The 22,639-nt window shown below is 43.0% G+C and overlaps 3 protein-coding genes and 1 pseudogene across 3 annotated transcripts; 3 read left to right on the top strand and 1 right to left on the bottom strand.

The window, feature by feature from the left end:
* Positions 1-424: 424 nt before the first annotated feature.
* LOC139327822 (growth/differentiation factor 8-like) lies at positions 425-5,810 on the bottom strand. Its single transcript, XM_070957824.1, has 3 exons — positions 5,446-5,810; positions 3,899-4,269; positions 425-3,733 (listed from the first exon to the last, which is right to left on the bottom strand). Exons 1-3 carry the CDS (start codon positions 5,771-5,773, stop codon positions 3,353-3,355), a joined length of 1,080 nt encoding a protein of 359 aa, XP_070813925.1. The 5' UTR covers positions 5,774-5,810; the 3' UTR covers positions 425-3,352.
* Positions 5,811-12,990: 7,180 nt separating this feature from the next.
* LOC139327820 (NLR family CARD domain-containing protein 3-like) lies at positions 12,991-18,939 on the top strand. The gene is made up of 9 exons (XM_070957821.1): positions 12,991-13,048; positions 13,135-13,363; positions 13,572-15,408; positions 15,490-15,663; positions 15,936-16,109; positions 16,335-16,508; positions 16,944-17,443; positions 17,852-17,898; positions 18,024-18,939. The coding sequence occupies exons 1-7, from the start codon at positions 13,046-13,048 to the stop codon at positions 17,152-17,154; spliced, it is 2,802 nt and encodes a 933-aa protein (XP_070813922.1). The 5' UTR covers positions 12,991-13,045; the 3' UTR covers positions 17,155-17,443; positions 17,852-17,898; positions 18,024-18,939.
* Positions 17,171-18,652, top strand: LOC139328064 (stonustoxin subunit alpha-like; annotated as a pseudogene).
* A 680-nt stretch (positions 18,940-19,619) lies between the features above and the next one.
* LOC139328063 (otospiralin-like) lies at positions 19,620-21,357 on the top strand. The gene is made up of 4 exons (XM_070958177.1): positions 19,620-19,671; positions 20,263-20,341; positions 20,940-20,972; positions 21,176-21,357. Exons 2-4 carry the CDS (start codon positions 20,275-20,277, stop codon positions 21,355-21,357), a joined length of 282 nt encoding a protein of 93 aa, XP_070814278.1. The 5' UTR covers positions 19,620-19,671; positions 20,263-20,274.
* Positions 21,358-22,639: the final 1,282 nt, after the last annotated feature.

The following is a 22,639-nucleotide window of genomic DNA, read 5'->3' as shown; positions in this document are numbered from 1 at the left end:
ACTCCGAAACTAACGATCCAGATCACTTTACACATTACTAATGACATTTTGTCCTCAATAACATATAACTAAATACGTGACTGGAAAATAAGCCATTAAAAACAAAACAAAACAAAACGAAACAAAACAAAACAAAACAAAACAAAACAAAACAAAACAAAACAAAACAAAACAAAACAAAACAAAACACTTAAACCAATAACAAAAACAATAATATCCTTTCTATACACAGCGATTTCCAACCTCAAAGATGATTCTAAGGCTTTTGCAAAAACAAGATTATCAATAGGCTAGAAAAGAGGAAGAACTGAATACTGCTTAAAACAATGCACATTTTTATTCCCGCTATATTTGTTAATATTTATTTGTGTTACCAATTGTTCCTAAAGCTTTATAAACCTTATATAACACAATCTGAAACGTGTAGAGGTGAAAATATCACAATTGTGATGAGGGATCACAAGCAGACATTGCTTTATTTTGAAGGGTCACAAAGCATATGAGGGTGGAAGCACTGCTTTAGGGACTACTGTGTCTTGTTATTTAACGTGGTTCAGAAAACATGAATATTTGGTTGAGCAGCACACACACACAAAAAAAATGTTAATCAACAATACAGAAAAAAGATCTGAACAATTTACCAATTGTTACCAACCAACACATCCAAGCCTGTTAGTTTGCTCATCGAAGCATGACAAAATATGTGATAACTCTGTTATTCATGCATATATATGAGTCATGTGCAGCTGTTTTTGGACCCTCTCCTCACATACTTCAACACTTCACAGTATTTGTCAACATGTGGACATTTATAGTACATTCATGATTGATCAAATACAAATACAGAGTGCACAAAAATCTGCCTTTAGACAGTTACAAATATCTAAAACACACAGGTGGCATCAACTCTTGCAGCATTTACAATTGTTTACCTGTTTTTGTTCAGAGTGCAGTCCCTCAATTTGGAAACAATGTGTGTTAGCCCCACCTGGTGACAGAAATAAATATCTTTCAATATATATTTGAAGGACTTAACCAGAAACGCTGGACTTGTGTGCAGCAGATTTCAAAGAGATGGAGGATAATCAGGGAAACAAATATCTACTTTTTAAAGGACCATCCTTGTGTAATACTTGCACTTACATACTGTATATTCCTGTTGACCAGTTTCCAGTCCATACAACCACTGGTTTCAGTCCATTTCAGCAATATTTTCTAAGAGAATCAAGTTTAAAATATTTTTGCAATCACACTGAACAATGTGACTCCAACAGTTTGGTCTTTATTAGTGATGATGTGACATTATAGTCGCCTGTTAATGCAGGAACTGCTGCTAAATTGTTGGTGCCTTCAAAGACATAAATGTGCATGGAAGATAATCTCAGAGCTGTCTGCATAAAAGCAGCTTAACATATGATATTAAGTCATTTTACTGAGATTTAAATTTTTCATGAAGTGGAATAATTCTGCTTTTTAGCCATGCAAATCTCCGGTGGATTAATCTGCCTTATCTAAAGACAACTGTTGCAGAGAGGAACATCATGACACAACAAAAACATGACATGATCTGAGGCGTGTTTGCAGGAAATGGGACATTTTGTTCGCTGCAGAATCACAAACCTGTGTCACTCGTGGACGTTCTGTTCCAACAGCAAAACAAAGACTTTTGGGTCAGAAACCCCCGTGAAGCACAACAACAGTCAGGACATCTGCACTCGGCTTCAAATCAAGATCAAACCTCCCTCTGAGATCACAGTTCCTGCCCTCACGTTGTAATTGGCTGGAGGATCCAAAACCTCCCTGGCTATTTCTTCACTATTTCACCCGTCAGTGGTGATTTTTAGATCTGAAACCACCTCTAAAGGCTGGTTCTGTTGTTCTTTAGATTTTTGCTTGAGTCCAGCTTGAGTTCAGAGGTCAGGTTTTGGCGTGAAGCCATGCAAATTAATATTATTGCTTCCCAGCTGTATAGAATTACAAGTTTTTTACTAAACCACCACACACCACAGCTGAACGCTAAGATGAGCCTTTAGCTGCAGTCCTTCTAACATCCTCTAGATGGTCCTATACTCTGACTACAACAGGTAACTGACTGTGCACGATGATTGATGTGCGTTTATTTTCACTTTCTTGTACCAGGGTGACCTCCATTGGTTTAACTTCTCATGCTGCTGCAGTGATGTAGCAGTGCATGTCAGTACACTGTGACATCACGATCAGGTGTGATTACAGGTGCAACAACAAGCACCAATCCCACCTCTTTTAGCCACTTTCAGGGCAGCAAAATACTGTTTTTCAGTCTGATGTCAGGTTACTCTTTACCCCTCAAATATGCACACAAAACACGAAGAAGAGAAAGTGCAAAATGCCAAAAACAAGTTAGAAGAAGAAAGAAGACATTAAAAATCATCTTTGAAAATCTTTCATGCAAATGCATTAAAGCTTTAGGCCTCAAGGAAGGGGTAACTTGACGAGACAACCTCACAGGGGTGCCTTTAAGATTTGACTGACAGGTCTCTCAGCTTACCACTTTCAGTTGTGATGCGCATCGACTCAGCTCCATCCATTCACTCACAATGAACATTTTCTGGCTCCAGCAGCTGATTAGATGAGGACAGGGCAGCCATCAGAGCTGCTGACAAACTGACTGAGTTTGCATTCTTACAACATACCACACAATCCACCTCAAAGAACAACTGACAACAAAATCATGTTTCTCTCACACATCACTGCAATGCTCCTCAGAACAATTCACAGTGAGGAGTTTGCAAACAAGCTTTGGGACAGAAGGGCAATCTGTCAGCTTGGAGTCACTAGGTTCATGTTTTTCAAAATAAAGGCGCACATGGAAGATGCCCTGCAGCGTTTGTTCTGGTCAAGGCTCAAATCAGGACACGATTTCATAAGACAGGAAGCAGCAGGAGTCTGTCTGTCTGTCTGTCTGTCTATCTAGTTATTGAGTAGATGCTTCCACAAATGAGGTTTTGTTTTCATTAACGAATCTGCTTTTTACCAATGCATATGAATACATAAGCGTTGCATTATTTTCTGCCTGGATACTTTCTGTGCACCTGGGACTCCCTGAAAACTTGGTATTTAATCTGGTTAGGCTTAGTTTTGCAGAAATGTAGCAGTGCAGGCTTCAGAAATGCCAAGTTTTTAAGGCGTCCTGTGTGCACTTGGTGGATTAAACCGTTTATACACTTAAGAATGGTCTGCTCGCATCTCATTTGTAGATGGATGCTACTGGGTCTAAGTTTAGATTTTTAACGAAATACAGAATTTTTGCATCACTTTGTTGAAAACAAAGCTTCTACGATCGAGCCTATGTCCTGCAGAAGCCTGGGCATCCTCAGGAGCAGCCACAGTGGTCCACCACCATGGATGGGATCTTTCCGTAGATGATCTGCTCCTTTCGGTTGAAGTAGAGCATGTTGATGGGTGACATCTTGGTGGGTGTGCAGCACGGCCCTGCGGTGCCCCGTGGGTTGGCCTTGTTCACCAGGTGTGCATGCGGGTACTGCTGCAGGTGCATGAATTCGCATTCCCCCGAGCAGTAGTTGGCCCGGTAACGCTTGGGTGCAATGATCCAGTCCCAGCCGAATTCTTCAAAGTCGACAGTGAGCGGGTAGCGGCAGCAGCGGGTTTCTGCAGACTCCTCGTCGCAGTTGAGGCCCGAGTCACGGCGGGATCTCTTGGGGCTGTCGAGGATCTTCACTTCAATGAACGGTTGCTGGAAAATAATTGCAAACATTCTGAAAGTGCAACCACAAACAACCAGCAGCAAAAAAAGCCAAACTTTTGTGATGAAATTGCCAGAACAAACGCTTGAAAACCAGATCTTCAGTTCAGTTCATGTGCTTTTGAGATTTTATGTTAATATTTTGGTTGCACTCACCAGTCCTTCCTCTCCAGGCTCCACTGACGTGACAGCCAGATCTTCTCCTTTGGAGTCATAGGCATTGATCTCAATGCCGTAGTTGGTCTCCGGTTGACGCAGCCAAGCCTGCAGCAGAGACTTGATGTCGATGCTCTGCCAGGAGCCGGCGCTGGCGTCAGTGTCGACCTTCAGGGAACGGACTCTGACTCGGGTGTTGTTTCCCTCCTTCCCGGGTTTGAGGCGGGAGATCTGCAGGAAGACGGTGGTGACCATGTTGGCCGGCCGCAGGTGAACCCACAGCTGAGCGCGCAGGATGTTCTTGGGTTGGATCTTTGGACTGAGGCTGAACAGACAACAGGAGGACAGCTCGTCCTGGGCAATGGGATTCTCTGGAAGAAATCATGAAGTTATAAAATGATCTTGTTTCATGCACCAGCCTCGTGACAAAACTCATGCCACTGTCAGATTTCCAGTCATTTAGACCAGTTTGTGTGTCACCAAACTCACGTTTTGTTGTGGAAAAAGTGTGCTGTTTTGAGATTAACAGAATAATATTGGTGGAATGGCAGCATGGGTCAAAGAGGAAGCCACTGAATCTTGGAAGAGATCCAAATCAAGGGGTGGCTACAGGTATTACTTTCGTTTACATCGCGAGACAGAACATTTCGGCTTTTACAGAATAAATGCCTTACATCATACAACCCAACAGGTGGCAGTAAAGTTCAAAGGTGACAAATCAGCCAATTGTACAAAGCCAATGACTCCATATCACAAACCATATTCACTGGGACCAGGAACTCTCTGCTAAACACACACATAGCTGCTCTAACTTCATACAGAAAGAGGTCATTATGGAGCACTCAGTGGCTTCATCATTGCAGTAACAAGAAGTACATAATAAATTGCACAGTAGAGATGATGAGTTTTCAGGAAGGCACAACCATGTTTTGATGTAAAGTGCACATTTTCGTATCATAGAGGGATGGAGGATTGGCCCCGATGAAGGTCTGTGCCCTTCTACTTCTCTATTGTTTCACATGACCAAAAAAAAAATAGCTGGAAGGAAACAATATATTCACTCAACAGCCAGACATCGTCCCTTACTGAAACTGGACTGCGTGGCTTTGATTAGACGAGGACGCACACTTTTACGCAGAGCGCAAACGGTCGCTGGATCACATCCATCATTCTTGTCCCACTACTGACATGAGAGTTCAGCACGTGTCATTATTGAAATGAAAAGATTTGAGTTTTAATTTTTTGATTTGATGAGCAGAGGTTTAATTTATGGATTTTAAGTACGAACATCTGACCAAAATCAGACTGCTATCAGTATTTTGGATTAAAGCCCAGCATCGAGTTATATCTTTGCTCAGTGGGATACAAATAATTACAGTTTAGAGGCCCACAAAGTCGTTTGCGCCAAAACTGTTTTCGGCTACTTGGAAAACAAACTTTACGCACGACATTTACGCACGCATTACACGCTTTCAGCACGGCCTTCAGAGAAGGTACAGAACAAACAAAAGTACATGTGAAGCGTTTTTTTGGTTTGGTTTAGTTACGCTTGGTGGCCATGGTGATGATGGTCTCCGTGGTGGCGCGGTCCTCCTCCTCCACCCGCGGGTCGTACTGGTCCAGAAGCTGCGTCAGAGGTGGCGCTTTGGGCAGCAGCTGGCGGATCATGTCCCGGCTGATGTTAGGAGCCTGTTCGAGCCGCAGGATGCTGAGGATCTGCGACTTGATGCTGTGGAGCCTCATCTGCTTGCTGTGCTCCCGGAAGTCGCAGGCCGAGCACTGCTCTCCGCTCTCCGCCAGCAGCTTGGAGGTCTGGTTCATCTCCAAGGAAAAGCCCGCAGAGAGGAAGACGGCCAGGGTGAGTGAGAGGAGCATCCTGGAGAGAAGAAGAGGTCCGCGCAGTGACACTGTCTGATATGAGTCTGTCCCCGGAGCTCAGGACTTTATGATTGGCTGCGAGGAGGGTTTTTTTTTTTTTTTTTTTTTTTTAAGTCCGAAGGGAGATTTAAAGAGGTAGCAAAATTATTAACCAATATTTTTAGACGAATTTGTTAGTGACGAACTATGATGAGTCTTAATTGTCGCAGTGACTTTCCCATGTAGTTTGTTTCGTGTTTTTCCGTGAAATTGAATGAGTGTCACTGTACAATATGCGACAACTGCATGTGAACTGTAACATGTACAGGTTATTGTGTTAGTGTGCCAATTTTATCTCTGTAAAAACAAGAGGTTGTGTGTGATGCTGTGTGGGACGATCCGCCCAAGACAACTGATGCCATCAGTTGTTTCAGCAAGGGCCCCAAAACAATATTATTATAGTGTCTGAGTGACAGGGGGAAGCCAGCTGATGTTGCAGACTGACAGAATCCACACAATCTGATGACCGGGCCAACAAAACACCGTAAATGTCCGAGTGAGAATAGTGAAAAGTGATGGATAAATGGTTGAAATGTCTGTTTGTGGCCTAACGCACACAGTTCAAGCGCTAGAAAAGTTACAAATGCAAACGTCACCATTTGGAACCACTGATGGAATTCTGGTCATACGTTCAGTTCTAGAATGAAGCATAAATCCATCAGGAGAGTACAAATATGGACTGCTGAGCTGTGTTCGTCCCTTCTCGTCTTGGCTCTTGGCTGCGTGCAGAAAGGGAAACGACTATTTCACGACACATTGTCAGAATGTCGACTACTACATGGCGGAATATGTCCAAGAGGCAGAGGAAGCGCAAAGTAAGCTGAAAGTGATGATTTGTCTGTGTTGCAGTACAAATACATGCCAAGGCTCTGCTCAAAGACAAAATCTACCTGTTGATGTCATCATGTAAAGCAGAGACATTTCGGCTTAATTTATTTATTTATTTATTTATTTATTTATTTATTTATTTATTTATTTATTTATTTATTTATTTATTTATTTTATTTAAGATGAAAATGACAAATGGTCCTAACAAGTGTCCAAATCTTTTGTCTTTCAGCATCGTGAGTCTGTGAATGAGCTCACATCGCTCATGGCCAACCTGACCGCCTCAGGCATGGGGGACATCTCCACGCAAGACGACCCAAAAACGATGCGCTTCAGGTCCTCTGGTGGCGATTCAACAGGGAGTCCATGGTACGCACTAAACAGTCGTCCAAATAAAAGAAAGCAGGACGACGTGACTGACATGCGTGGAAACAGGTAGGTGTTACTATAGATTCTCTCCCTGTGAATGATTTACTCTGTACTGAATAGAAGATGCTTAACATGTTTTTCTTCTCATCTGCAGCCCGGAGAGAAAGAGACGAACTCTCCAGAAGGACATCCCTGCGTTTCTGCTGAAATACCCGCTCACCGGGTGGCAGAGACCAAAAAGAAAGACTCGCCGAGGAAGGCGGGGCCGAAGAAGAGGTGGACGCAAGAACAGGTAGGTTTTCCAATGACAACACGTCCACGTGGAATCAGTGCATCTGAAACCAGTTCCCCAGAAAGCCGGACAACTTTGGATGTTTTTAGAGTTGGGAGGGATTATTTGCTGTTAAAGGTCAAGAGATAAACCCTTTATTTTACACAGGCACTCGCAGCGTCCTGTCCAAGATTATGGCACACAAGAGGGACAGCAAAACAAGAGGTGGAGGCGTAAACGAGGCTGGCAGAAAAACGTAAGCTCTCTAATGACAATACACTCCGCTCTGCTTTGGATTATCAAGCAGCTGTCTGGGACAACTGGTCCTAACAAGTGTCCAACTCTCCTGTCTTTCAGCATCATGTCTGTGGGGACACTCACAGCTCATGGGCAGGTCCTCTCTCCAAGCAGCCACTCTATCCCAAACCTCAATAGTAAAATTACAAATAAAAAAAACTCTTGTGATTCAAAATCTTGTTTTATTTTTACTCTATTTTGACAAAAATTGTTAAAAAAAGTGTCATGTGGCTGAATGAGCCTGGAAAAGCTGCAGCTATATGGTGCTTCTTCTGAAATTTGCATCTCGTAAAAGTGATGAAAGTGGGTGGTTTTATCGTCAGTTTTTATTATCAGATTTTATTGACAGTGAACAAAAAGTCTGTGACTCTCTGATGCATATTTTCACATCAAGGATGTCCCCATCGCTCAGATGTGGCCCACCTGTATTTACCTTTCTACCAGTGTCCTCGCCCCTGTCCACGTCCACGTCCACAACCCTGCCAGTGGCCGAGCTTCTGATTTCGCCTGTGCTTTTTACCACGGCCGCCGTGGCCGTCATCTCCATCGCTGCAGCTGCTGTCATCGCTGCTTCCTACCGTGTTGAGGGCTGTGGTCACGTTCCTGGTCATGGTCATCATAGCGAGCGGGGCTGCGTCTGTCCCTGTAGCGGTCCTGATCAGGGTCAGGGCTGCGTCTCCTCTGCCGCTCGTCGTGCTCATCTCGACGCCCATCATCTCTCTGATAACCACCTTCACCATGGTGAGAATCTCCACGCTGCTCGTCTCCTCCACCTCTTCCAGAGGTGCGTCCAGATGCATGCTCCCTGTCGCCGGCCCCATGACCTTCCTGGTCCCCTGGCAGGGGGCCCAGGTCGTAGCCGGAGGCGGGCTTGTCTGTTGGAGCATCAATCAGAATAAAGAGCCCAATGAAGATGACAGATGATTATGGGACATTTTGTTGAAGAAATTTTAACAGCAGAAAATAAACATGAGCTGAGGGTCATACCTGTGCTGGTGCTGAACATTTCTGCTGATGGTGTTTGTCTCTGTCTTTATTTGGACTCCTTATTGGTGCAGCACTCAACTGAAGAAAACAGGGAGGTGCCCGTTTCCACTTCACTGAAACCAGTTGGACTGGAAAATCAAAGACATGGCAAACAACAAGGCACTACAATAAATCAATAAAAGCAGGTTCGTCTTTGTCAGGTGGAAACTTAAAATCTGCAGAACGCCAGCTTCTTAGAAACCAGTAAGTTCGCTCACTTTGAGCATTTTTGAGTCCAAGCCGAGATTGGAGAAGGCTTGAAAGAGCAGTCACATATGAATTCAGACTTTTGCTCCAGAGTTTTATGGGATTCGTCAAGCAGCTGTTCATATGAAGTGGAAAATATTGCATTTTTTTTTTTTTTTTCATATTTTCAACAAAAGGCAAAACTTGTCTCCGCCTTTGCAGAGAAATCATCAGTTTAACTTTGTTTTATTTAATTAGATCTCAAAGATCTGCTAAATATTTGGACAATTCTTAGCTGAAAGCCTCACTCACATGCAAGACTGCTGCATTTCTACTGAGAGAAGATAAATGTTACGCCTGGCCTAGGGGTGCACAGGCACAACAGGAAAAGAGCCCCCCATCTTCCCCAAGTCCCAAGTAGCCACAGATCCAGAGCAAGTTTCACCAGTGATTATAATATTTATTTACAACAGAAAATGAATGAACTGAAGGTTCCAGACAATAATGGCTTCAGGTTTTGCCAAAACCACAAACAATTCTAACTGAGGAGGATTCTACCAAAATAAAAGAACCAAAAGACATGAAACTAACCTCCCTGACTACGCAACACAAGAGAAAACAATAAGTTAACAAAACTGGCAGCCCACCCCTACTAGAAAACGTGTGGCCAGTTGGGAGAAGAGGGAGATGCTGAACGCCGTCTACCGTCCCACCGCCGACCCCCGTCTTGGATCCTTTAGCTGGCACCTCCGGAAACAGCCAATCCAGCCATTGACCAATCACATCTCCGCCATGACACACTCTAATCTGCATAAAGAAAATTATATAACACAGACGAGGAAACACACGAGAACTAACAGAAATTACGACTGAAGTCGAAACATAAAACTGTTTGAAACCAAACCTCAGTCTGTTTTCAAGTGTTGGATGTTTGTTGACTTGATGCTGAGCCAAACGAAATCTTGTCACCAGAGGTCTCTGATTCACAGTGCAAACACTGATTACTGCATGTTTATAGCAAATGAGGCATTTTAATGAGGAAAAATAAAGGGAAGGGAAAACGCAGTATTAGTACTTGTGTTACAGTAATATTTGCATGTAATCATCATTAGCCTTCAAGCAGTTACTCCCTCTCATGTCAAAAAGTAGTAAACTTTAGTGTATTATCATTATTATGCTCCAAAGGAAGGAGGCCATGTCTCCTCCTGATGTTCCAGAGACACTGAAGCAGGGGATTATGGGATGGAAAAGCACCAAACTATATGAGAATAACATAAGACTGCTGATTATGTAGTAGATTGTAAGACCACATGTAAAACACAGCAACAGCATCAACAATGCATGAACGCTCATCAGTGAGATCCATGAGTTTGTTTGCCGTGGTGCATGCTGGGAAGCTTCCCTAACAATGTAAAGTCACACAAGCAATCTAATGTGTAGTTTAACATGTTTTTGTTTTCAAAGTGTCAGAATACAATAAAAAAATAAAAGCTTTGAGTCTCTTTAGAGTCACAACATGTACATTGGACAGTAGGATTGTTTCACTTTTTCAGTTGTGTTTGATGAAAACTTATATTTGAAAAATATATTAACTTTTTTATCTTTATATGCTCCCATTAAACAAGAACTTTGTTCAAAGTGACTTCATTGGCGGTTGATAGATCTGATTAATTTTTACCTCTCTCACACCTCTCTGAGGGTTTAGTTTCACTCTCTGTGGACTTTGTGGCACAGATTGTTTTCTCCATCTCAACCTCCAGCTGAAGGTAATGTGACAACTTTGAAATGTTTCACTTGTTAACATGAGCTTACGTTAGCTTTGCTTCACTAGAAACAGCAACGATCTGAGCCTTCATTGTTCACTGTTCATTAAGAGTAGAAACAGAGAAAGTTGGTCCTCAATAGTTGATGCAGAGACAGCAGGAAGGAGCATTCAGAGGGCGGTGAGGAGCTTTTATTCTTTAATTCAATATGTGACTGTGTCACTTTACAAAAGAAACAAGTGTTGCATCTTTTTCTCCATTTGAACTACAATGTGTCTACTTGTGCAACTTGGTGGAAATCAACTAATTTATTCAGAAACTGTAACAAAGTACAATCTGGAAAGATTTGTACTTTAGTTGAATATTTCTGCTTCTTTATCTTTCTACTGTGTACATATTTTACCTTTTATTTCATTACATTCTGTTACTTTTATATGAAGAATTTAAACAAAAAACAAATAGTCAGTCCATTAAACTACAAGTCTACACAACAGTTAAAACTGGCTCCACTACCAACTACAAAAATGAAAGTACTCGTTACACATCAGTGATACAATAATAGAATAATAAAACTGTTAAAGGAGCCATTCTAATGACCTCAGAGATAATATAATATGCATTGCTGCCACATTCATTCTGACAGATATAACGCAGGTTGTTGTAAAGAACTACAAAGCTTTGCTTTTTGAGTTAAGCTGACATCATCGACGCACGTCTCAGTACTCACAGGTGCGGAGGGCGGAGGGACGCCGAGCAGAAATAGTTTTCAACCGCTCGCTCGACACTCGTATGAGTTTAATGCGTTTCATCCTTATTTTTTGTTTGACGGTTTTGAACGAGTCAATTTGCATTGCATTTGCATTTTTGATACATGCATGTGAAGTTTATTTGTCTCATTGTTTATACGAACGCACACTCGCACACATTCACTCGACCTGCTGCAAACCAACCTGGACCTTCAACCAACAATTCATCCCCTGTAAGTAACCCAAGAAAATGTTTGAAAGCGCATTAGAACGCGTTTGAGACTGTGCCTAGGCGTCCTGTTTAAAAGCCAACACAGGTGGTTTTCTGTATAAGCAGAGCAACATAACAGAAAAATTGAAGGTTTCTCTATAAGGCCATAGAGAAACCTTCAATTGTGCTGAATTTACTGAACATTAAAGAATCCGAAGCTCGGTGTGTGTCAGTGAATTTAAACGTTGCTCCATGCATCAGGTGTGTGTGCCAGCTGGTATTCACTTCACTGTAGCTTTATGGCGCCATCTAGTCTTCTGTTAGAAGAACTACAGCAGCTCTGCCTCACTCAGCTGTCTGCGGTCAGCTGACACTGACAGGGAACAGAAGACAGCCAATCACTGGCAGGAAACTTTTGATATTGTGGGGGGAGACATGATGGAAAGGATGATTTCAGCTGATGTGCAGATGAATGATTTGTGTTTCCAGATCAAAGTGTGTGTGAGCTGATGTGAGTTCAGCAGCATGAATCAGTGTGAGGACAGAGAGGAGGGAGTCCTCCACTCTAAAACCACTCTGTGTGGGGAAGATGATGGCCAGACCAATGCTCAGAGGTGAGATGAGCATCTCTAACTGTCCAGGACTCTGCCCCGTGTCACAGCACTCAAATCACTGGTTATTCACACTTGAAGCTGTGTGTGTGTTGTGTTGAAGCCCAGAGCAGCAGCACACCGCAGACTCTGCTGAACCTGGACCTGAACCCAGCTGTGTGTCCTTCAGGAGTGAAAGCTCAATGGATCGCTTTCATAGTTTTGAAGGAGAACAACCTACTGATGCACAGAAGTAAGCTGTGAATAACATTAAAATATTCCAGATTTACCCAGAGGGGTTTTTTTAAACTCTATGTTTGTTTTCAGCATCATTCTTCACATTTTCTCCGCACGCACGTTCTGATCGATGACTGCACAAGTAAAATCAGGGATTTTAGCGAAGCTATCAGATGCTGGCAAAGGCTAACCCTGATTCCGCCGAGTTCCTCCATCAAATCGACATTTTCTGGTTTTCAGTCATGTGACAGCAGAACATGCTGCACAAGTATGAAAGAAACAGCCAGAACAACTTCTGTGAACAACACCTGTACCTGTTCACCTTTGTGTAGCCCAGAGAAGTCGTAGCTTGACCCTTAGCTTTGGTTTCATCCAGTAATCTCTCGTTTTCTCTTTAGCTTTCCAGTGTATCACTCACTTCACCTGCTACAAGTTTATTGCTACTCACTACCTATGTGCACTGGACAGGTAGCATCCAATTAGCTCGTGTGAGCTGTGTGATGCTGTCCACAGCATCATAGGGGTTAATAAGACCTGGAAGGGCTAAACAAGACAAGCTGGTGAACCAACGCAGTACGAACAACACTTTAATGTCAGTGGAAAATATCTAATTCAGTGATTCCTCCACAGAGTTGACCTGGAGAGCTCAGAGGTTCCCAGCAACCAGTCTGCCCAGCAGCATCGAACACATCTGGACTCCATATTTATGGTCTGAACATGTGCAACAGCTACCTTTACATCCATTCTATCCAACATAGATCTGATGTTTGGTGTTTATGTAATATTCTGTTCCAGCTGCTGGAGGAGAACATTGTCACTTTTGTGACGATAGAGCTGAAAAAGATCCAGAAGGCTCTGAGTTCAGATTACCCAGAATACCCAGAGAGTCAGGGGGAGGGTGAGGAGGTGTCGTTCGGTGAGGATGCAGAGCAGAGGAGGAGCAGCAGAGAGGCATTTCTGAAGATCACGCTGCACTTCCTGAGGAGAATGAAGCAGGAGGAGCTGGCTGAGCGTCTGCAGAGCAGTAAGTGGATTTCTCTGTAAAGATTTAACACGCTGCATAAATAGGACATTCACTGATGTCTCAACAGATGGAGGAAAATGTGTTTATATGTCCAGTCAGTCAGTCAGTCAGTCAGTCAGTCAGTCAGTCAGTCAGTCAGTAAGGGTAACTACATTGTCACGTACTTCACAAATCACTTCCTGATATCGTATTTTGTGTATTCATTCAGAACATCTTACTGCATTTAACCAACGTAAACATAAATCTAACATGAAGGAGAAGTTCCAGTGTGTGTTTGAGGGGATCGCTAAAGCAGGAAACCCAACCCTCCTGAATCAGATCTACACAGAGCTCTTCATCACAGAGGGAGGGACTGGACAGGTCAATGATGAACACGAGGTCAGACAGATTGAAACAGCATCCAGGAAACCACACGGACCAGAAACCACAATCAGACAAGAAGACATCTTTAAAGCCTCACCTGGACGAGATGAACCAATCAGAACAGTGATGACGAAGGGAGTGGCTGGCATTGGGAAGACGGTTTTAACACAGAAGTTCACTCTGGACTGGGCTGAAGACAAAGCCCACCAGGACATACAGTTCATGTTTCCATTCACTTTCAGAGAGCTGAATATGCTGAAGGAGAAGTACAGCTTGGTGGAACTTGTTCATCACTACTTTCCTGAAACCAAAGAAGCAGGAATCTGCAGGTTTGAAGAGTTCCAGGTTTTGTTCATCTTTGATGGTCTGGATGAGTGTCGACTTCCTCTGGACTTCCACAACAACGAGATCCTGACTGATGTTACAGAGTCCACCTCAGTGGATGTGCTGCTGACGAACCTCATCAGGAGGAAACTGCTTCCCTCTGCTCTCCTCTGGATAACCACACGACCTGCAGCAGCCAATCAGATCCCTCCCGAGTGTGTTGACATGGTGACAGAGGTCAGAGGGTTCACTGATGAACAGAAGGAGGAGTACTTCAGGAAGAGGTTCAGAGATGAGGAGCAGGCCAGAAGAATCATCTCCCACATCAAGACATCACGAAGCCTCCACATCATGTGCCACATCCCGGTCTTCTGCTGGATCACTGCTACAGTTCTGGAGGATTTGTTGAAGACCAGAGAGGAAAGAGAGCTGCCCAAGACCCTGACTGAGATGTACATCCACTTCCTGGTGGTTCAGTCCAAAGTAAAGAACATCAAGTATGATGGAGGAGATGGGTCAGATCCACACTGGACTGCAGAGAGCAGGAAGATGATTGAGTCTCTGGGAAAACTGGCTTTTGAGCAGCTGCAAGAAGGAAACCTGGTCTTCTACGAATCAGACCTGACAGAGTGTGGCATCGATATCAGAGCAGCCTCAGTGTACTCAGGAGTGTTCACACAGATCTTTAAAAAGGAGAAAGGTCTGTACCAGAAAAAGGTGTTCTGCTTCGTCCATCTGAGTGTTCAGGAGTTTCTGGCTGCTCTTCATGTCCATCTGACCTTCATCAAGTCTGGAGTCAATCTGCTGTCATCTGTATCTAAAGTTGTTCTCTGGTTTTCTAAATTCTACAGAGACAAACCTGAGCTCACATATCTCCACCAGAATGCTCTTGACAAGGCTTTGCAGAGTCCAAATGGACACTTGGACTTGTTCCTCCGATTCCTCCTGGGTCTTTCACTGCAGACCAATGAGACTCTCCTCCGAGGTCTGCTGACACAAAGAGGAATTCCTCTTTGTGTCAGCAGACCACAGACAGGAAGTGGCTCAAAAACCAGTCAGGTAACGGTCAATTACATCAAGAAGAAGCTGGAGGAGACTCTCTCTGCAGAGCAAAGCATCAACCTGTTCCACTGTCTGAATGAACTGAATGATCGTTCTCTAGTGAATCAGATCCAACAGTCCCTGAGTTCAGGAAAACTCTCCACAGATAAACTGTCTCCTGCTCAGTGGTCAGCTCTGGTCTTCATCTTACTGTCATCAGAAAAAGATCTGGATGTGTTTGACCTGAAGAAATTCTCTGCTTCAGAGGAGGCTCTTCTGAGACTGCTGCCAGTGGTCAAAGCCTCCAGGAAAGCTCTGTAAGTGGGATTTATTCATCAGTAAATTCTGTGCAATCTTTTAACAGGAGAATAAATCAATAACTTCTGCTGTCTCTGCAGACTGAGTGGCTGTAACCTCTCAGAGAGAAGCTGTGAGGCTCTGTCCTCAGTCATCAGCTCCCAGTTGTCCAGTCTGAGAGAGCTGGACCTGAGTAACAACAACCTGCAGGATTCAGGCGTGAAGCAGCTCTCAGATGGACTGAAGAGTCCACACTGTACACTGGAAACTCTCAGGTCACATCAAGCTACTGCTTGTCTTGTCATTTCTATAAGTTTTGACATCCATTTAATTCAAACAGTCTCTCTCATGTCACAGTACAGAAAGTCATATGCATCCATGCGATTATTTTCACATGCACACAGAAGGTGATGTACAACTGCAAGCTGTGAAATTAATTATTGTTATTGTCATGTTTAGGATTGAACAGGGAGTGTCGAAGCCTAAGTGCAGTTTATTTGATGTTTGACTTGACAATTTGTCTTCTTGTTCGTTATTTCCTCTGCAGGCTGAGTGACTGTAACCTCAAAGGAAGAAGTGCTGAAGCTCTGTCCTCAGCTCTCAGCTCCCAGTCGTCCAGTCTGAGAGAGCTGGACCTGAGTAACAACAACCTGCAGGATTCAGGCATGAAGCTGCTGTTTGATCGACTGGAGAGTCCACCCTGTGCACTGGAAAGTCTCAGGTCTCACCAAGTTACTGTTTGCTGTTAAAGCATTGACATATTTCTTTCAACTCAGAAATCCAACAACTGGAGTCTTGACTCAAACTTAGCCTTTCAGAATTAATGCTTCCCATGACTCTAATAAACAGTATCGCTCTTTTCCAAGATGCCGTCGCTGTCATATGATGTGGAACCTCACATTTTAACACACGTTATTTGTCTTCTTGTTCATTATTCCCTCTGCAGACTGAGTGGCTGTAACCTGACAGAGAGAAGTGCTGAAGCTCTGTCCTCAGCTCTCAGCTCCCAGTCGTCCAGTCTGAGAGAGCTGGACCTGAGTAACAACAACCTGCAGGATTCAGGCGTGAAGCTGCTGTTTGATCGACTGGAGAGTCCACACTGTGCACTGGAAACTCTCAGGTCAGCACACATTTTGTTTGTTTTAACTGAAGAACTTTTCCTTCCAGACTGTCGACATACCTTTTATTTAACCATTATCTTATCAGTTGTCTTAATTAATTTGCTGTACAGGATGAAATGTGAACTCTGGCTTCAATGAAGGATCTCATTTCTGTTTTGATATAATCTGCCTTTGATTACTGGATGTCTGTTTATTCCTGATTCAGCCACGATTAGTCACCAATCTGATCAGCTTGACACTTGGTGGGTGTATTGTTGATGACCCAACTAAGTGCAGTGTCAAGTGTGAAGTAGTTTGGATGAGTAATTAAATATTGATGGAGCATCTTTCTCACCTTTACAGCACTGCTTTAGCAGCCCAGGAAACTCACAGACTGATTGCATGTATTGTGAATCATCTGTCACTTGTCTTCTTGTTCGTTATTTCCTCTGCAGACTGAGTGGCTGTAACCTCTCAGGGAGAAGTGCTGAAGCTCTGTCCTCAGTCATCAGCTCCCAGTTGTCCAGTCTGAGAGAGCTGGACCTGAGTGACAACAACCTGCAGGATTCAGGCGTGAAGCGGCTGTCAGATGGATTAAAGAGTCCACGCTGTACACTGGAAACTCTCATGTCAGGATACAATGTCCCATCCAACATGACCATTTAAAATATAACATTAGAGCATGAACAGCTCACCTGTGTAGAATTGTGTCTAATAACAAGTTTTGTCAAAAGACCTTGAACTAAACTTTGGCAGACTCAGAAAATGACTTTGTTTGCAGGCTGTCAGGCTGTCTGATCACAGAGGAAGGCTGTGCTTCTCTGGCCTCAGCTCTGACCTCCAACCCCTCCCATCTGAGAGAGCTGGACCTGAGCTACAATCATCCAGGAGACTCAGGAATGAAGCTGCTGTCCCCTGGGAAGGAGAATCCACACAGGAGGCTGGAGACTCTCAGGTACGAAGAGGCCTGCTGCAGCGGTTTCCTGCAGTGTAAGCAGCGTTCATGCAGGACAAGTCTTAGCCAGATGTTGCTGCTGGATGCAGGTGGTGTAGGTGATCCCAGGTGGAGCAGGTGGAGCTGGAGGAGTCGGGCTCACACAGGAGAGGACAGAGAGACTCTGGTCTCTGCTGTGGATGGGTCAGTGTTGGGAGGCCTGGTTCAATTGGACAAACGAACAGACAGAGTTATGAGTGAAGAGAGGAGGAAGAAGAGAGGACAAGAAGACAGAGGATGTCCAAACCAGCTATGGTTTTAGTTAGCAGGCTGGATGCACATATTGTGTACTTGTTATGAGAGTAATGTAACGTCCATGTCTGCATGCTGAAAGAGGATTTGCTGCTCTGACCTTCCTCCTCCTCTCAGGGTGGATCCTGCTGGAGCCCAGTGGTTGAAACCAGGCCTGATGAAGTGTGAGTATGTTTTCAATTGGACTGATGAAAATGAAGCAGGACACATCCAAGCATCTTCATCAAACTGTCGATCAATGAGCAGGTGGTAGATCAATAACTGTCTGCTGTCCTCTTCTCTCCATCAGATTCCTGTGAACTCAAACTGGACACAAACACAGTGAACAGAAACATCAAACTGTCTGACAACAACAGTAGGGTGACACAAGTGGACGTGGATGAGTCGTATCCCGATCATCCAGACAGGTTTGACCAGTGCCATCAGCTGCTGTGTCAAACTGGTCTGACTGGCCGCTGCTACTGGGAGGTTGAGTGGAGAGGAAGAGTCGATATAGCGGTGGCTTACAGAGGAATCCCAAGGAGAGGATACAGGAATGACTGTGTGTTTGGATGGAACGACCAGTCCTGGAGTCTGATCTGCTCCGAGGAAGCTGATCGTTTCTTTGCCTGTCACAATAACAGCAGAACATCCATCTCCTCCTCCTCTGTCTCTCACAGAGTAGGAGTGTATGTGGACTGTCCTGCTGGCACTCTGTCCTTCTACAGCGTCTCCTGTGACACACTGATCCACCTCCACACCTTCAGCACCACATTCACCGAACCTCTTTATCCTGGCTTTGGGTTCTGGTTCAGGTCTGGTTCCTCGGTGTCTCTGTGTCCCTACTGAACAGAGCAGCTGAGGGTCACAGTGCCAGAAATAATTCAGGTTATTGCAGGAAATTCATCAATGATCTTTGCACACAATGATTCAGACTGAGTGAACTTCAGCTTCTGGCACCTGGTTAATCATTTCAGACATCCAAATCTTATTTTCAAATCATAAAATCCTGTTTTTTTCTGTTTTTATACAACCATTTATGCTTTAAATACTTAACTTCAACCCTTAATGTTTTCCGACACTAATCTCACCTTATATATTCACCTTATATATTCACCTCATCTTGTATCTGCAGAATGTAAGAAAAAACAGTTTTTAAGCCTTTATTGTTTCAGTATAAGTTGTGTTTTTATGGTGCTTTTAATAAAAGTAAAGTGACCACAAACTAATGACTGATCTCTACCAACATTCTTTATGGAAGTATTATGATATGAGGGAAATCAGTTTTATTGTGTTTATTGCCTTCGAAACACACATTTTACTTGCTGCTGTACTTGCTGGGTTCAGTCTTCTTTATGTGCAGTCATGTTGAGGTAACTCATTGGACTCAGTAATGCTGTAACGCTTCATCAAGCAGAACCTTCCACAGCAGAACAAACAACTTTAGCAACAAGCTAAAATTGCTAGTTAACTATTTCAACTTGATTTTCACTGTTGGGTTATAAGTTGACCTCACGGGGGCGTCTTAACATGATCTATAGAAGCAGGACGTACTGTGAATAATCTCTTTGAATGAGCCCAGCAAACTGTTTTTCATGACTGAGCTGGATGGACATTCAAGCCTGTGATGTTTGGGGCCACAGACAGATTAAACATAGAGATCATGTCTTTGTTTATAAGTGCTGATAATTAATATGAATAATATCACGACGTTAGACAGCCTTCGGTATATGTGCAGGGATATTGGTACAGCTGAGACTAGACCAGAAAAGCTCTCACAAAGACGTCCATTCATGCAGTAAAGGTCAGAGGCCGGAGGTCATGTGGAGGTGTGAGAAGAAAAACCCCCTAAAAACTCGCAAAGCTGAACACAGAAAAGCACTTTGTGTCTGCAGACGAAGCCGAAAGCACCGCCGAATCCTCCCGTACAGCTCTACAGATCCAGATCCGCAGATCAGGTACGCGTCTTTTCCTGGATAACTTCACTTCATGAGGTGACAAAGACATTTTATTTTTGGTAATTTGATGAAGAAATATGTACAATGTATTCTATCTATCTATCTATCTATCTATCTATCTATCTATCTATCTATCTATCTATCTATCTATCTATCTATCTATCTATCTATCTATCTATCTATCTATCTATCTATCTATCTATCAGACATGAGCTTGGTGTCCTTGTTAGAATATAGTTAAACAGTGTGAAATGTATAACAGAGATAATTCTTTAGTCAGTTTCTCCTCAAAACTTTACTGATCATATCTGATAAGACATTTTTTTTCCTGAGAATTAGTTTAGAAAAGGTGGTGAAAAGGTGTTTTATAACATCTACGATCTTCCCATCTTCTTGCCATTTTAACACTGATGATGCTGTAAAGAGAAACGTCATGTGAACAATAAAGTTTTGTGAAATGACGATGAGGCGACATGTTGCTGTAACAGGAGAGATAAACATGAAAATATGTCATTATAATGTGAAGCAGAAAGTGAGACTGACTGAGTCAAAATGTCAAAGAGTGTGTGTCTGTTTGTGTGTCGTCTTCAGTCCACCCGAAACATGACAAAGCGTCTCCTGTTGAGCGTCCTCATCCTGCTGTCTGTCCTCCTGCTGCTGCTTCCTGCAGGTAACTGAAGGCCTGACAGGCCAAACCAAGGGGAAATGGAGACTATAACGTTAATAAAGCAGCTCATAAAGCTGTGAGGTCACATTAATATATGAAGGTGAGTCAGACAGATCAGGCAGATTCTTCAGCGCTCAGAAATAATGGAGAAGACAAAGAGCTCTGGTCGGTTTTTCTCACCTGGGTGTCATTTTGTGGGGATTTGTGCTGAAGATGACGAAGCAGCGTGAAAACAAACCGTTTCCTCTCAACTCTCTGCTTCATGTTTCAGTGAAAACCTCCAAAAACGCAAAGCAGAGAGTGATTTCTCCTCTGAGTTCAATGTTTAATCAGCAGCAGCTAATTTTCAGGCTCTATATGTGAGTTACAATAGTGACAGTGAACAGAAAAACATGTTTTGAATTTTAGTCATTTTTAACTTTTGGTGCAAATGTTCAAAGCTGAAAACAAACGAACTAAATGAGAGATTTAAAACTTTTTCACCAGTCTCGCCAAGACACCATGAAATATTCTGCACGCTTCATTATGTTCAAAGTAATACCTTCACCATCGCTACATACGATGACCATGAAATACAAAGCTTTCTGATGATGTCTTTCAGGTGCAGACGAGGACGCGGTTGATGCAGGTGAAGGTGATGATCTTTCTGAACATTACAGACTCAAATGTCAGTGGACAAAAGGAGCTTATGTGGAGGATCTCCTGTTACCTCAGATAAACTGATATAAAATAGGTGCAAGATGAGGAAAAATATCTTCTAAACTCGGAGTGGCTGTCTGACAGACTGAATGTCCCTTTAAATCCACTTCAGGTCTCCTCACCTCACTTGTTTTGCAGAAGGAAGACAGAAGCGTGACATACCAAACTGGGCCATGACCTCCTCTGACTTCTTCGGATGGGTGGAGGACTTGAGGAAACACGGCGGCTACGAACGAATCGAAGACCTGGCAAGGACCTTCTGGGCTCATTTTCCCTCCGCGGACCGGCTCGGGTACGGAGCCCACGAACCGGACGAGTAGAAACAGGAACAGGATGTTCAGGCTGTGATGGAGATATGGTGATGATAAGATGGGGGAAGGACATGAACAAGATACACAGGAAATAACAACAGGTGTCACCTTTTTTATAGCAGAGTAACATGATGTTTTGTGAATGGACAGGAGTGTTTTATTAAAACTCATGAAGACTGCGTGCATCCTGGGTCTTTTCTGTCCATAATCTTGACCTTCTTCTTGACCTCTGTGGTCAGTTAGTGTCACAGTGTGCGATACAATCGGCCACAAAGTCTCTATAGTTAGTGGCAGATTCCAGATCCAAATGTCACCTTTCATACAAGCTTAATTGTCTTAAAACTGTCAACAGTCATCGTTGAATGTTTAAAAGATTTGTCTATTGTCATAAAGAGTTGTAAAATAAATGGAAATTATGTGAAATTAAAGATAATTTCTCTTTTCATTTTATACACTGAGGTTGCTTTGAATGCACAGTGAAAGTATAAGAAAGTATATTTATTGCACTACTTCAGTACAACTTTGAGGTGCTTGTTATTTTAGTATTTCCACTTTCTCCACTTTTTCACCTCACTACAATGATTTTTGTGAAATAAATAAATAAATAAATTGTAAAATAGTTCAAATAGCTTGACCTTGATACAGTTTACAAATCGATGCATCATCAATAATAAACAGCTTTTGAATACGCACGTTCAGTTGATTTCTCCTCCTCTTCCGCCATCATCTTCTTCGTTGTTTTTGGCTCCTAACTACTCTCTGCGCGACAAACTGACATCACAGATCTGTAGAGGCGGAGCGCCCTCTAGTGGCTCCAGGCACAAACTGCTTTAACGTGTGTGGAAAAGCAGCAAATTGACTGAAGTAAAGTACAAATAATAGCTCATATGTGAAATCTTTCCATCCTGCTAACCAGTTTTTAAAAAACATATTGGCAGGAATTCATTTTCTCTCAGGATCAACGAGTCTTGGTGTATTTTATTATGGAAGTCTACCGAGACGTTCAGGAAGTGACTGCACTGCATCTCATGCATGGTGACCTCTGTTGGATTGTGCAAAAGCTTCCGCGTCGAAAGGTTTCAAAGTGAATTTCCCTCCCGTTTAAACATTAATGGAGAAACTGGAGAAATCCAGATCAAGGTTTTTGATCCGAAAAATCAGAGAAAATCACTAAAATTAACAGTTAAAAACTGTATTTCAGTTAAAGGGGTGAATATATTGAACAGCTGCAGTGAGGAACACCTAGTAAGTTTAAACAACAGTAATAATCAGCACAATAAACTGCAGCTCC

This window comes from Chaetodon trifascialis, chromosome 24 (assembly GCF_039877785.1).
Source record: "Chaetodon trifascialis isolate fChaTrf1 chromosome 24, fChaTrf1.hap1, whole genome shotgun sequence".
Lineage (NCBI taxonomy): Eukaryota > Metazoa > Chordata > Actinopteri > Chaetodontiformes > Chaetodontidae > Chaetodon > Chaetodon trifascialis.
Note: the sequence above shows the minus strand (reverse complement) of the source record. Positions and strands in the feature narration are given on the sequence as shown.

Excerpts from the sequence above, each read along its gene's own strand:
- LOC139327822 (XM_070957824.1), bottom strand. The coding sequence starts at position 5,773 with ATGCTCCTCTCACTCACCCTGGCCGTCTTCCTCTCTGCGGGCTTTTCC. Across the intron at positions 4,270-5,445 it reads CATCACCATGGCCACCAAGC|AGAATCCCATTGCCCAGGAC; the intron begins GTAACTAAACCA and ends GATTTCTTCCAG. Across the intron at positions 3,734-3,898 it reads AGCCTGGAGAGGAAGGACTG|CAACCGTTCATTGAAGTGAA; the intron begins GTGAGTGCAACC and ends ATTATTTTCCAG.
- LOC139327820 (XM_070957821.1), top strand. Across the intron at positions 15,664-15,935 it reads TGTACACTGGAAACTCTCAG|GCTGAGTGACTGTAACCTCA; the intron begins GTCACATCAAGC and ends TTTCCTCTGCAG. Across the intron at positions 16,509-16,943 it reads TGTGCACTGGAAACTCTCAG|ACTGAGTGGCTGTAACCTCT; the intron begins GTCAGCACACAT and ends TTTCCTCTGCAG.
- LOC139328063 (XM_070958177.1), top strand. The coding sequence starts at position 20,275 with ATGACAAAGCGTCTCCTGTTGAGCGTCCTCATCCTGCTGTCTGTCCTC. Across the intron at positions 20,342-20,939 it reads CCTGCTGCTGCTTCCTGCAG|GTGCAGACGAGGACGCGGTT; the intron begins GTAACTGAAGGC and ends GATGTCTTTCAG. Across the intron at positions 20,973-21,175 it reads CGCGGTTGATGCAGGTGAAG|AAGGAAGACAGAAGCGTGAC; the intron begins GTGATGATCTTT and ends CTTGTTTTGCAG.